This window comes from Halichoeres trimaculatus, unplaced genomic scaffold (assembly GCF_033239565.1).
Source record: "Halichoeres trimaculatus isolate MK-OKI-2021-1 unplaced genomic scaffold, fHalTri1.1 fHalTri1_scaffold_6, whole genome shotgun sequence".
Lineage (NCBI taxonomy): Eukaryota > Metazoa > Chordata > Actinopteri > Labriformes > Labridae > Halichoeres > Halichoeres trimaculatus.
Window position 1 is genome coordinate 38,870,959 of NW_027437184.1, and position 12,614 is coordinate 38,883,572.

General features: G+C 45.1%; 1 protein-coding gene across 3 annotated transcripts in view; it reads left to right on the plus strand.

The window, feature by feature from the left end:
* robo4 (roundabout, axon guidance receptor, homolog 4 (Drosophila)) overlaps nucleotides 1–12,614 on the plus strand; it is a 36,436-nt gene that overhangs the window by 18,191 nt on the left and 5,631 nt on the right. For 2 of the 3 annotated variants that reach the window (XM_074671501.1, XM_074671503.1), the window contains exons 11-18: nucleotides 316–513; nucleotides 619–661; nucleotides 2,750–2,862; nucleotides 3,932–4,258; nucleotides 6,901–6,996; nucleotides 7,101–7,248; nucleotides 10,050–10,274; nucleotides 10,389–10,741. In XM_074671501.1, coding sequence (XP_074527602.1) covers nucleotides 316–513; nucleotides 619–661; nucleotides 2,750–2,862; nucleotides 3,932–4,258; nucleotides 6,901–6,996; nucleotides 7,101–7,248; nucleotides 10,050–10,274; nucleotides 10,389–10,741 — 1,503 coding nt within the window. The remainder of the gene's footprint in view (nucleotides 1–315; nucleotides 514–618; nucleotides 662–2,749; nucleotides 2,863–3,931; nucleotides 4,259–6,900; nucleotides 6,997–7,100; nucleotides 7,249–10,049; nucleotides 10,275–10,388; nucleotides 10,742–12,614) is intronic. The other variant, XM_074671502.1, reaches the window with a different exon arrangement.

Consider the following 12,614-nt stretch of genomic DNA (forward strand, 5'->3'; position numbering starts at 1 on the left):
TGATTGCTTTATTGACCAAGGCCTGCTTTAAATCCAAATCTTCCACAAATTAAAAAAAAGAAAAGTTCATCATTTTTGTAATCTGGGAAGGATACTTTCAAAAAGTCATTCCCTGATCATCTGTTCCTCAGTCCTCTAGAGAAGCAGCCCTCAGCACAGACTGTTAACCAGCCTGTCCTGACTGTCAGTCTGTCCTGTGTGGAATAAATAAATAATCCTGTCAGGAAACTTTTGTTAAGATGAACATCTACCTAATCATTTCTCTGTCTGTGTGTAATGCTTTGTTGACTGTGTGTCTGGTTTGTCACACCGCAGACCCACAAATCATCAGCCCTCCTGATTCAGACAGTAAAAGTCAGGATGCATCTCAGGTCCTGACACTGCTTCAGGACCCAGTTCTCATCGGCAGCATTGGCGCCCTCCTGTGGTGTGGTTTGATGGTTGCGGCTATGTGTCTCTGCAGACGCCACGGCAGGACTGGTCACCTGATGCCCAGACATGGCAGGGCTAAAGGTGTGTACACAAGGTGAAATCTCAGCCTGCTGGACTCAAAGTTTCAACCAAACATACATGTGTGTGAATTTCATGATCTTTTTAATGATGAGCGTTTTTACATAGGTTTGCAGAGACTTGCCAGTGAGGATCTCATCATCAAACACAGGTAAAGAGGACAGAGGCAGGAGAGCATCATCGATTTCAAACATAATGTTTAATTTACATTTAATGTAAGCCTCTTAACTTGCACTTCACTACTCACACATTGCACTCTTGTATATATTTACAAATATTTGTATATATTTGCACTCTGGGGCACACAGACAACACTTAGGGGTCCTGGAGTCGGGGTGGCAGAGGGGTGATTAGCCCTCTCTGCCTCTCTCAGCCTCCATTTTTAACTGCAATACAGACACCAACTTGGGGGGGGGGGGGGGTCCAATCTGTTTTAGGTTGTGACCCCTCCCTGCTCGCCTACCACCTGCCTCACCCACCTTCTGATTTTAATACAACACAACATCCACTTGCCTGGGGCAGGCAGTGAGAGGGGGGATCTGTGGGCTCCCACTCCACCTGTTTTTCCCCAGTTTGAAGGCACCACACTACACTTAGAGCAGCACTTAGTCACAGTGGAGGGTTCATGTATCTTTGTTTGGGAGTAAGGATACATAATAACAGGGAGGGACAGGGGGTGTCACAGCTTAAGGATTGGTACGGCTGGTGGGGTCTGGCCTTTTCTGGCCGTGGCTCCGTGCTGGGGAGCAGTCCCCATCTACTGGGGCAGTGGCGGTGGTCTACGGTTGTGGCTGGGCTCTGGGGCCTGTGGGTGTGGGCCTGGGGCGGTGCCTAGGGGGCGGGCGAGCCCTGCTGGATCTTGCACTCCTCTGTGGCTTGTGGTGTTGGATCTGTTGGTCTGTCACTCACTGGGGACCTTGGCACTGGTGGCTGCCTGTGGGTCGCTGCTCTGTGCAGGTTGATTGGGGGTCTCCCTTGGCATCTGGGCGGCGGTCTGTGGCGCTTGCCTCAGCCTCAGCTCACCTGGGGGGTGGGGCCTTACCACGATCTCACTACTGCACTCTCGCTCTCCGTCTCACCTGGCTATGCTGTGGCTGCTGCCTATGCCCACCTACTGGGGGGACTGGGTCATGGTGTATCGGGGTGGGGGAGGCTTGGGGCCGGGTGGAAGGGTGGTGGGTAGGGGTGTGTGCTGTCTGCGGGGGGGCTGCTGCCCCGGTTGCCCTGGTGTCCTCCTTTGTGCCCTTGATGGGTCGGGTTGGTGCCTCCTTGGGTCCGGGGGCCGTATCTGGATCCTGTGGCTTTGGGGGCCGTGTGGTGGGTCTCGTGTGCCCTGGTGACTCTGGGGGAGCCCTAAGCCGTGGTCTCCCTGGGAATGGGCGGCTACTTGGGTATTCAGTGACCACCTGACACGCATGTCTGTCTCGACACTCAAGCTCCTGTTGAGACTAACTGTAAAGAAACGACTGGTCCCATCAGAACATGCTGAGTTGGGCCCTCCTACACGCCTTCTCATGTCCCGTGACGTGTGCTCCTCCATATCTCACCTCTATGGGTCCTCCCCATTTTATCAAGACCCCACATCTCTGGTGTCCCTGGTTTCTGACAACCTTTACTTCCTGTTTGGACTTAGATCAGCACAGCACTTGAACTACTATCTTTAACTAACTACAGTTCTTGTTTGTCCTTCTCCCAGTTGTCTTGTCTCGTCCTGTCTGTCATTATTTCCCCTTCTGTCACACTGTGGTGTGGCATGGCCCTCCCCTTCAGCTCACATCAGGGGTTAAATAAAGTTTGATTTGAATGAGTAGCCTACAGGGAGGGCTGGTGATGGTCACTATAGCAGTGAATCATATTCACATCTTTCTCACCGCTAGGAAAAAAATGCATTGATCTGTCCAAAGCTGCCACACAGTTCTCAGCTGTAAAGATAATGCAGACAAGGGGGGACAAAAAATAACATTTAAACACAATGAATAATTTGATAATATACATTTAATAATCATACATTTATTATACTTATTTATTTCATTTATTTCCTCCTCCCTTTAGTTGTACTTTTAGGATGAAATTCAGTGTGATGCTTATATTTCTGAATGTGCTGCATTTTTTTTATATTTTAGCCTTTTTTACATGTTCAGATGGGTTTAGTGTCATTGAGATCAAAGTTCCAGCCAGTGAAATAAATTGTTGTTGTTTTTTTTGTTGATGACATTTGTTGTGTGTTGTTTCCGTACAGGATGGTCGCTCCAGACTCCCCCTGGATCTCTGGAGGTTGGAGACCTGCTTTCAACCAGAAGTACCAGGATCTGTGGGCCCAGGGTCAGAAACATCCAGGCATCAGGAGCACTAGTGAGTACTGATGGTGTATCCACTCTGAGGAGGAGAGTTAAAGCGGACTTGCTGTTATATGAAAGCTCTGACACTTCTGTGCCACAGCAGTCTGAGAATCATCTAAAGGTACTTTTTGACTGGAAGTTCCAGGAACTGAAAGTCATAAGTTTAGTCTGAGGTGCTTGTAGGTGTGTGTGTGTCTGCCTCTCTGACAAACAAAACAAACCAAAAAAAAAAAAGCTGTCAGAACTTTAAGAGTTTGGATTTGTTTGCTCCAGGAACTTTAAGTTGTGAAAACTCCAGGGGCGACCGCTCTACATTTTTGTGTCTGAAGCTTGCTCAAACTTTTAACTTTTGCATAAAAAGGGATTTCACGTCCCTAGTAACTGTAGAGTAGTAAGGCTCATACCAGAGGGTGCTGCATGGGGGCTGCAGAATGCTGTGGGAGCTGGTTTTAGTTCGGGGTGCCTCACACCCTGTACAAGTTTCAGACCCTGGATCCAGTACAACAGCCTCAGACCATCATGCTTCCTCCTCCATGTTTCTACTTGATGTCACACACTGAGGAACCATCCTTTCCTTAGCCTGCTCTGCATACTGCGTGAAGCAAAGATTTTAAACTCTGGGTCATTCGTCCGTAGCTCCATCCTCCTGTCTTCAGGAGTCCATTGGTTGGCTCTGATGATCCAGCCTCTGGTTCTCTTTCTGCCTCTGTCTTAGTGATGGAAGTCTTTCTGTCTGCAGTCTGACCTGTCATAGCTGCAGCTCAAAGTCTTCTCTTCACAGTAAGTGAAACTGAGACTGTGACAGTACCACCTCTGTGAGGCTTGAAGCTGTTGACTCTCAGAAACTTTTCCTCTAGTTCTGTTTTAGCTTTGGGTCTGTCAGTTTTTTAACCACTGACTTTTCACTGCTTACTTTGAACCATTTCAAGCTTTTCAATGCACTTGAACTGCTTGGATTTTTAAATAAAAACCCTAAAAACTGGGGTGTAGTTCAACTTTTGAGTGCTAGTGTTCTTCAGATCTTTGATGTGTTTGGCAGTCGTCTTCATGTTGCTTTGTTAATGTTTCCTCCTGACCCTCAGCTCGCTCAGCCTCTTCAAAGAAGGACCCCAGCTGTCTGGACTCAGCCGTCCCCGTTGTGACTGACAGTTGTGGAGTGTATGGAACTTTCTACGTGGATCTGTCTGGAAATGGTCTCAAGACCTTCAGTAGTCCAAAGCGCTGCCCCAAAATGCCCCATGGTCTGCTGCATCAGCAGGGAACAGAGACCATCCAGATATTCACTCAGCCTGTGGCAAAGAGCCTGTCCCTCGGGAGCCAAGAGGCGTTACACTGGAAACAGGCCATACGGCCCCAGCCCAAGATGGGGGTACTGAGGGAGTCCTGGGAGAAGAACTACAACAAGCAAGGTGAGTGGAAGTGGAGAAATGTCAGTACCCTTAGCTTTACACTCCTTTATAAAATGATAAAACCTTGGAAAGCTGGAGCATCACGCAGGAAACAACGTTTGATCATTGTTTGTATGTTGATTTCTTTTTGAACATATTTATGTCATGAAATGTGAGATGATCAGTGGGGATTGCTCTAAGACTGCAAGGGAAGCTCAGCTTCCCCTAAAATGTCCCCAAATAAGTGGTGATATGTTCTGCTGTGTGTACATTTCATTGATAAAATCTGAGCTAGAATTCCTTCATCTTTAGTTCAGAATCAGCTCCTATCACAGGTAACTGGCTCCACCTCCTTCTCATTCATCCCCACAGCGTCTCAGCGCTTAAACACAGTCAGACGCTGGGCGTCTTCTGACTTCAGCAGAGAGGCATAGAGTGGGTTGTTCCACTGTGGAAGCTGGACGGTCATTGGATAAACACTGAGCTTTGTCCCACCCATCGGATGCTCAGCGTCTCTGGGGGTCTATGAGACTGTGGGCTGACCTGGACGCTGGGCTTCTGCATGATGATTGGATGATCTGTCTGAGGCCGAATCCCTTTTTGATTGACAGTGAAATGAGTCAGTCAGCGATCTTGAAGTACAACCCTCCACCGCACCGCACAGCATCTTCTCAGTTTAACATTCAGTTGTTCTGGACTGATCCAGAGGCTTTATCGATCCCCAGTGAGTTTACCTTTCTTAAGAACGACGAGCGTTGTGTTTAAAGATTCTCTCTCTTTTCACCAATAAGCAGCTACAGCTGTGGAGCTTCTCCCCCTGTCACTTACACTGACAACCTGCAGGTGTAGAGAGGAGCTTCTCCTGTTTAAAGCGGCTCAAGTCTAACACCCGCAACACAATGGGTCAAGGCTGTTTAAGCAGTCCAGCTCTGCTGGTCATTGAGAGAACACTGGTAAAATCCCTGAAAAAAAACACCTTGTTGGTACGACAGGGTCACAGATCATTTCTTGAAAAGGGATGGAGGGTAGAATTTACATTTAAATCAATAAACAAATTTATGATGTAGGCCGGAAAAAAATGAGCTTCCCCTCTTTGACTGACCAGCAGCCAGCTGCCACTGGAGATGATAGAGTCTGACGTAACCCAGGTATTTTTTTGTCTTGCTGATCTTCTGCCTGTGTAAAATGCTTGATTCTGATTGGTCAAAACTCCTGCCCTGATGGTTATGAACTTACCTACCTACCTACCATGAGTGAGACCAGAGGCAGATGGATCACATCATGTTAAACCAATCCATAGAAAGAGTTTAGGGAGTTTAGCTTCCGCTTGTTGACTCACAGACTGTGAGGTGAGCTAAAACTGTTAGCCTTTGTTAGCTCCACATTGGTCAAATCTTTACTTTGGTTAGCATCCACAAACAACATGCACATGTTCATATGTTCATACTGTATCCTGTCCACCTATCTTAGTGACAGCAGAGGAGCAGGTCAGAGAAACTTTAGGTTTCTGGTCTCTGAAGAGATCTTAAATCGTGAGCAGTGGTGATGGTTTCCTTTGAAAATAAAATGCATCCACTCCATCCTTAAACCCTCAGACGATGGGTGGGGGAGAAGCTGCTTGTGTTCAACAGCTTGTTTGAGGAGAGGTTTTCAGAAAGAGGGGCAAGCAAAAAAGAGGGAGTGTGGATTTTGTTCATATTAGGAGGCATTGCTGACACACCAGGGACACATATGGTTTTAGTAAAGCATACAAAAGTGGATTTGCGTAGCATGCTGCCTTTAAAGCTGGCACATTTATTTTTACTTTTAAAGATGAGTTGACCACAGACCTCAGAGAAGATTTAGCGACTGCTAAATCATTTTTTTTATTTTTCTTATCATTCATCGTCCCTTAAAAAGTAAATTATGGTGTAAAAATATGAACAAGTCAAATGTAATCAACACAGCTGTGTTAGCAGAATGAGAAAACAGAGTCAATGCACAGCTTGGGACAGCCAATGGAAGCTCTTTCCCATCATTAGATCTGACTGTGATACCTCCCATTTGTCCTCTGAACTGAGTTAGTGATTATACCAGGGGAGCATCAGCTCCACTGAGAATGTTTCATGAGTAAATCCAGTAGATGCTGTTTCTTCAGACTGGGACAGGTTTGGAGCTCAGCTCAGTAAGAAGGAAACCAGCCTGAAGTTACCTCCATACCTGCTTCATAGTCCACCCCCCAGTGTTTCGACCCTTTTCAGTCCACTTTCAGTTCATTGATGAGGTGCTGCGCAATAAAAGGAGAACTGTGCAGCTCATGTGGGACAGGTTTTAAGAATATCAAATCTCAGGATCCCCAGTGAGTAACTCTCACACCTCTCCTACAGAGACTCCGGTCCTTAAAAAGAAGCAGATGATTTCTTTTTTTACAACCAGCAGCTCTTTGCACCATGCCACTCATTGCTCCCTCCTCCATTCACCCAAAAAAAAAAAAAGGATTTAGGAAATTCTTTTGGGACATTTTCTTTGGAAACATTTTATCATCAGATGAAATTTCAGTAAATGTCCTTTGAACTGAAAAAACCAAAAGGCAACCTTAGAAACAGAGGGCAACCTTAAAAACAGTATGTAAATAACTTTAAGAGTCATAGTGTCTGTGGTAATGTTTCTTCATTCTTCTGTAGAGTTACATGCAGTGAACAGCGTCCCCATAGTGCCAACCAGGAGCCAGGCGTGTCCGCCCAGTGTCTTCAAACAGAGGCTCAGTCATATACCACCAGGTGAATGGAAACACACTGACATTGCAGGTTGTTTGTATGGACTGCTGTACTGAGTTTAAAATGATCACAGTTGTGATTTGAGAACCTGTTATTTCCTGTTTCAGGTGGACACCCTGAGTGCAGCAGAGTGTCTTGCTGTCCCCACCTGCTGCATTACTCTGCATCATTACATCTGGTTGACATGCTGCCCCCTCCACCACCGCTGCCCATAGAGGATAGCACGGATGATCATAGCCTTACCTCAGACGAAGGGTAGGGGACACACACCTCCACTGAGCTCATGTGTACCAAGTTTGATTCCCAGAATACTCTTCCCTTTTTAAGGTGCAGTGTGTAGAAAACATCCAACGTTCAGATTGTCAGCTCATGTTCTGTTTGACAGAGCTAGCCTTCAACACTGAAGCACCAATCCACCTCTAACTGTCAGAGAGAAAAGAAAACTCTCAGACAGAGAAACGACGACTGTACCATAAACAATGAAGTTTAGACCAAATAAACATTGCTGTGGAAAAGTTATCCACCTTTACCTGTGGAGCAGAAAACAGCCAACTTCAGCGTCGTCCTTCACACCCATTTTTTCACTGATAACTCCCAGCTCTGAAACTCTACACCCATGTTTACTCTCCTTTTAGTCACTGTCTGTCCCAGTCTCTCTTCATTTCTTCATTTCTTCCTGACCTTTTTGGACTAAAATCTGATGAGTTACACTCATGTGGTGAAAATACTATCCATACCAATTCTTTGCTGCAAAGCAACAAAATTATGCTCTCTACTTCTTTTTCTTCTTCTCCTTTCACAACAACAGCCGCTGTCTTCTTATACGACTGTAAAAACAACCCCCGCCCTTCTTCTACGCCTGACTCCTGATTTTGCCATGTTTTGGTCTTTATTCTGTCCCTCTGGTTCCCCAGAAGCTGAAGCCAAACAGCTGAAACAAATTCTTGTTTTTTTCTCTCACTGGTGTTTTAGAAAAGTTTTATTTAAGCCTCTGTGTTAATTGCCCAACCAGAGTGAACAGAACACTTGATCTTCTATATGCCAACGTCAAAGATGCATACAGTGCCACTGCATTACCACCACTGGGCAGGTCGGATCACAATCTGGTTTTACTTCAGTCTTGTTACAGACCCTGCGTATTGAGGCAGCATGCAACTACTGTAACAGTTAGAAAATGGACACCTGAGGCCAGTGAGGCTCTGAGAGACTGCTTTGAGTGCACAGGCTGGAATGTATTGTTAGAAACAGATGAAAATAGTATAGATATTGATAAACAGGTTGACTGTTTTACTGAATACATCAACTTCTGTAAAGACAATATCATACCATCAAAGACTGTACTCTGTTTCCCCAATAACAAACCCTGGATCACAAGTGACATCAAGGATATCCTCAATCAGAAAAAGGAAGCATTTAGAGATCGCGACAAAGAACGGCTCAAACTGGTGCAAAAAGTGCTGAAGAGGAGATTAAGGGAGGCTAAGGTGAAATATAAAAAAAAAACATTGAGAGAAAATTACAAAATAATAACATTCGCGAAGTGTGGAGAGTAATCAATAACATCTCTGGTTATAACACAAAGACAAGGCAGCCAATTGTGGGTGATGTTGAACGTGCTAATGAATTCAATATATAGAGATCATATTGGAGTGGATGATGCAGTTACATACATGCTCCACCGTGCCCTGTGCTATCTAGAAGAACCTGGCACCTATGTAAGAATTATGTTCTTTGATTTTTCAAGTGCATTTAACACCATCCAGCCCATGATACTGAGAGATAAGCTCAAAGACATAGGAGTGAACCCATCCTTTGTCTCCTGGATCACAGACTATCTCACAGAGAGGCCACAGTTTGTCAGGTTGGGAAACTGCGTCTCTGGGACGGTCATGAGCAGCACGGGGGCTCCGCAAGGAACTGTTCTGGCTCCATTCCTATTCACACTTCATACTGCAGACTTCAAATACAACTCTGAGTCCTGCCACATCCAAAAATACTCCGATGACACTGCTATTGTGGCGTGTATCCAAAATGGACAGGAATCTGAATACAGGGATCTGATAAAGGCTTTCTGTGACTGGAGTCATAGAAATTGTCTCCTACTGAACACCTCAAAAACAAAGGAAATGATTGTGGATTTCCAAAGGTCTGGGCTCTGCCATCAGCCAGTTAACATCCATGGGGTGGACATGGAGGTGGTGCCAACCTACAAATATCTTGGTGTACATCTGGACAACAAGTTGGACTGGTCCCTTAATACAGATGCACTCTTTAAGAAGGGGCAGAGCCGTCTCTTTTTCTTAAGGAAGCTCAGATCAATTGATGTCAGTGGAAAGCTGCTGCAGATGTTTTATCAGTCTGTGGTAGCCAGTGCTTTGTTTTATGGTGCAGTCTGCTGGGGAAATAGTTTAAAGCAGAAGGACAAGAGGCGACTGGAAAAACTGGTGAAGAGAGCTAGCTCTGTGGTTGGATCCAGTTTGGACTCACTGGAGGCTGTGGTGGAAAGGTATACACAGAAGAAAGTGGAGGCCATCATACGTCACTCTGATCACCCACTTCACATCATCATTGACCAGAGAAAAAGCAGCAGGGGACGACTCACCCCTGTGCGCTGCAGGACTGAGAGATACCGAAGATCGTTCCTCTCTGCAGCCATCAGAGTGTATAATTCTTTAGTCGGAAGATGATCCCAAACCACATGAATTTCCCTTCGGGGATCAATAAAGTATATTTTATCTTTATCTTATCTTTATCTTATCTGAAACACTTTGTTTTAGCTGCAGTCTATTCCACAAACCCTCTTCCCTCTGATTGGACAGCACTCTGGCCTGCTGTGGGTTACTGGGGGCTATGGACAGACCTTGGTGTTTTGGGACAACCCCAAAGTGTCATGTATCAGTTTTAACATCAGCGAGTCTGGTGACGATCTGGAGCTTTTTTTAGAGCAGACCGTTGTGATCAGTTTACAGAAGGATTCAGGGATTTCTAAAGTGAAGATGTAACAGAATCAGGAGCTAAAAGAAGCTTTAAGGGTCTATCTCCTGCTCATCTTTCAGGTCCAGCCGTTCCACAAAGCTTACAGTGGACATGGACTCTCTGCAGTCAGAGTGCCCTGCACCAGGTCACCGGGGGCAACCAGGGCATCCCAACAACATCAACAATAACAGATGTCCTTCCTACAGCCACCTCTCTACCACATCCTGCTCCAGGTCCATGAAAGATGAACAGGGGGGCACTTTGACGGCAGAGGAGGCCACTCAGTACCTGGAGCTCAGCCCCAGGTAAGCACAGGGGAGGCTGTCATGGGTTTTTCAGCTCAGAGAGGTTTTTGTAGATATGAAAAAGTCTAACATACTCTCTAACATACACCTCTGCTTCTTCTGCCTCCCTGTCAGCAGTGTCCCACCGCAGCAGCACCCTCCCCTGCCTCGGCCTTACTCTTCCACTATGGGCTACCTCTGTGGTCCAGCCCGCTCCTCTCAGCTGGAAGTTGACCCTGCAAACATGGAGTCTGACGCCCCACCTATTGGCCTGCGACACGCCCGCCTGCAGAGCTCACCTTCCTCCTGCTACAGTGAATGGGACAGCTCACTGTGGAACACCTGGAGCTCAGTCATGGATGGGAACTTAGCCAGCACCCGCACCAGCCTCATCAGCTCCGTGGACAGCTGCTACACCAACGACAGCGCCAACTTCGCTCACCTGCTGGCCATGGCCGCTGAGACCATGAGCGGAGCCTCTTTGTCAGGTGAGCAGAGGAGGAGCCAGCTTTAGGTACTGATGCTGACTTAGAAACACTAGTTAACCAGGAGGACTGTGTGACCACAACCCTGGTAATCCAGCTGTCAGCAGCTCCTCTGACCATCTCAGTTTGTCAGTGTCACTTTAATTCAAAAGCTTGGATCTTAGCAGCCTCCTCAAAGTATCCATTATGTAGGTAGAAAGTAGCTTCTTAACTAAATTAGCGCCTGTAAAGGTTTGTTTCCTCAGCACTTTGTGTCACATTTCTTTGTATGGGTGCTTTTAAAGTAACAAGAGAAAAAAAGGTGTTCAAACCCAGAAAAATTCATGGACCCCAGTGTGCTTTGCACAAAACACAATGAATGGAAGCAAAACCTTAGCTGCATTACATCCAAGCAGAAACCTCCGGTCTTAAAATATGAAGAGTAAGTGGAAATGTTCACCTAGAGTCTACCAATTAATGACGGTGGAACATTGGGAAATAAAAACAAAAAATAAAAGATTAAAACTGGTAAAATGAAATATTGAAGAAGATTGAAAACATGCTCAGATAACATCATCTGTGAAAGCACATCAATAAAAACTAGAGAAGTTGCATTTCCTTGCAGCAAATGCGTTGAAATGCTGAAGCTGGAAAAGTTTGCATAAAAGTGGAAAAAGCTGAAAATGTAAAATAAAGGAGTGGATTTAGAACGCGGATACAGTGGAAATGTAAATCAGCCTTTAAAAGTTAAAATAAATAAATACAAAGAGAGAGAAACCAAACAGTGAAATCTCAAAAATGTAGAAGACAGCAGAAATCTATGACTAATGTGTTAATGGGATGAAGAGAATAGGAGCAGTTTAATGTGTGAACAGAGTCTCAAGTCAAAGTCTGCAAAAGGTAGAAGCAGTTGAAGTTGAAGGAGTTGCAGGGGATCAGAAGATTATTTCAGTCTCTGTTTTTGATGGTAAAATGTTTTAAATAAAGTTTAATCATTTAAAAGTTAAAAAAGGGGTTATGATGTGAACCAGAGCTGAAAATGTGGAATGGAGAGAAGAAGTAGAAGAAATAGGGGAAAAACAGTACAGAGATTAATGCAGCACTAGTAAGAAGAAAGGAAGGAAGAAGAAGAAAAACCGGCAGTTTTTCAATTATAAGTTGTGGGACAAAGCTGTATAAATAGTGGAGCATGTAGATTAAGTCAAAGGGGGAGGTATGGTATTATAAGTAACTGAAGTACATGTGTGTCTTTGTTCCTGGATGTTTTGATTACTCAGTATAAACAGCTGTGTGTGATGAAAGGTTGTCATGTTTGAATCTTCTGCTGCCTTTTGACGGTTTTGGATGGTAAAATGTTTGTGTGTGTGTGTGTGTGTGTGTGTGTGTGTGTGTGTGTGTGTGTGTGTGTGTGTGTGTGTGTGTGTGTGTGTGTGTGTGTGTGTGTATGTGTGTGTGTGTTGGTCTGTGTGTGTTTGGGTTGGCTGTATGTGTTCGTGTAAGACAGTTTGGGTTGGCTGTTTAGGCATTATAAAGAAATATATGTGTTTCTCTGTCCTTCAAAGACTAATCAGTGATTATCCACAGCTGTGTGGTTACCATGGTGATCTTGCTGATGTCATGAGTGTGAAATGGCAGTTGAACTTTGGAACTCCTTTGTATCCACTGATCTTAAGCTGGATTTTTGGGCTAGACATAGGTCCGAACAAACTGCATTTATGCTGAAACCCTAAGGGCTAGAAGAAAAACAAAAACATTGTGAGAATCTGGAGACTCTGATGAACAAGATGATATGCTTTACAAGATGATAGGATTAAAACTGACCGCAGGAGGGTGATGTATAAAAGTTGTTAGGAATCAAGTTGATGAGAAATATTGGTCAGATTTTAACATTACTTCA